Source organism: Helianthus annuus, chromosome 14, assembly GCF_002127325.2.
Source record: "Helianthus annuus cultivar XRQ/B chromosome 14, HanXRQr2.0-SUNRISE, whole genome shotgun sequence".
Lineage (NCBI taxonomy): Eukaryota > Viridiplantae > Streptophyta > Magnoliopsida > Asterales > Asteraceae > Helianthus > Helianthus annuus.
The window spans coordinates 164,708,976-164,710,819 of NC_035446.2; the positions used below are offsets into that span (position 1 = coordinate 164,708,976).

Below are 1,844 nucleotides of genomic sequence, written 5' to 3' on the forward strand. Positions count from 1 at the left end.
CTCCTGAACAATGAAGCGCAACGTAGGTTGCTCATAAATAATGGCGCGCAACCTCACGTAGACCCCAAGAACTCACCCACAGAAGCTTTTCGCGTTCGGGTGCTAAGTTTAACGTTAGGGTTCATAATTTATGATGAAAAACAATTTGAAAGCACACCTTAACATCATAACATACATGGATCCATGAAAACATGAGAGCTTTTACATGTTTTTACCTTTTGGGCTTCCTTGTTCCTTCATTTTTGGGCTTTTAACTCATAATCACATTTTAACTAATATTAAGCCCATTAGTGTCTTTATCATCTAATTACTCAAAATATAAAGTTGTTGGGTGTTACAGGACACATCATCATATCGCATAATCTCTTCATGCATCAGATCATGAGAATTTGGATGCACCACTGTTAGTGTCACAATTTTTTTTTTTTAAAGTAAACATTCCTATTCAAAGTCAGATTAGTACTTCAACATTAAAAAAAAGAACGATATTTTTAATGAAAAGAATAAAGCAATACTTTATAGTCAAATTTAAAATAAATATAATGTAACCAAGTAGCAATAATTTTGTCCTGTTTTCGTTTTTCTGTTTCCTGCAGCATTTGTTGTTTTTTTAAAGATCTGGATCACTTTACATGAATTTGTATTTCCATTAACAATTATTAGAAACTACTCAAAAAGAAATTATGGTTTAGAGGTTTCTTATTTGTATCTAGTTATCTACTAATAGCATGTGGCAGCTAAGTTCCAGTAGGGGGAGAATAATACGGTGGGTGGGACTGGTTAGCCGTACCGAGTACAGAGATGGAATTGCAGGAACTTGAGTGTTGTTTGCAGCTGCTGATTGGGGTCCGCTTAGGTACAGCTGCGGACGGCTGGAATTGGAATGCGGAGGCGGGTAGTAATTTCTCTATTGCTGCGGTAAAACAATGGTTAAATCATAAATGTTAATGGGACTAATGAGGAGCGTATGTTTATAAGTGGTGTAAGTGGACGCCGAGCAAATGCAACATATTCTTATGGTGAGCGGAACAGGATAGACTCCCGACTAAGAAAGCGCTAAGAAGGAGGAACATTCATTTGGTGAACGCCATTTGTGTGTTATGCGAGGACGGGAAAGAGTCGATTGATCATCTATTAATAGCATGTGGTTTCGCTTCCGGAGTTTGGCAATATATTTCGAAGTGGTGTGGTGTTCCTTTGGTATATGCGTTCCCGGTAAAGGATTTGGTTGAGAGGCATACATATATAAATGGATCGGCGGTAATGAAGAAGGTTTTTCAAGGAATTGTTATTATAACGGCTTGGAGTATTTGGAAGGAAACGAAACGAAAGGCAATTCTCGAACAAAAAGAAGACGGTGGTTCAAGTGGCAGCGGAGATTAAAGAGATTGTTTTGTTACGGTATAAGCATAGATTTAAAACGGGTTTGGTTGATTGGGAGAAATGGTGGAAATTTGACTTTATGTAATTTTTGGTTTGGTTCGACTTTGGAGGCCTTGGAGATAGTTAGCCGGTTTTTGGTTAATGAAAGTTGATTTTCAAAAAAAAAAAAGAAAAAGGTTATATACTAATTTTGGTAACACTTTTTGACACCACAGGAGTATATATGATATCCGTATCATATCATACGTGATTATGGATAATTGGTCTGGGCTGGGCCTGTCATAGTAGCTTCCTGCATTTAACGGGCCTTACTTAGTATGGTCTTATAAACACTGAAATTTAAGATTGGGTATTTCGTCGTTTAATTCTGGACCGAACTAGTAAACACACACATATATAACCAGTTTATCAGGATTTAAGTATGGTGTTAGTCTTTACATAAAGGCTCGACCCGGAGACCA

At 37.2% G+C, this 1,844-nt stretch overlaps 1 protein-coding gene across 1 annotated transcript; it reads left to right on the forward strand.

The window, feature by feature from the left end:
• Positions 1–801: 801 nt before the first annotated feature.
• Positions 802–1,383, forward strand: LOC110883278. Its single transcript, XM_022131077.1, has 2 exons — positions 802–918; positions 1,033–1,383. Exons 1-2 carry the CDS (start codon positions 802–804, stop codon positions 1,381–1,383), a joined length of 468 nt encoding a protein of 155 aa, XP_021986769.1.
• The last annotated feature ends 461 nt before the right edge of the window (positions 1,384–1,844 follow it).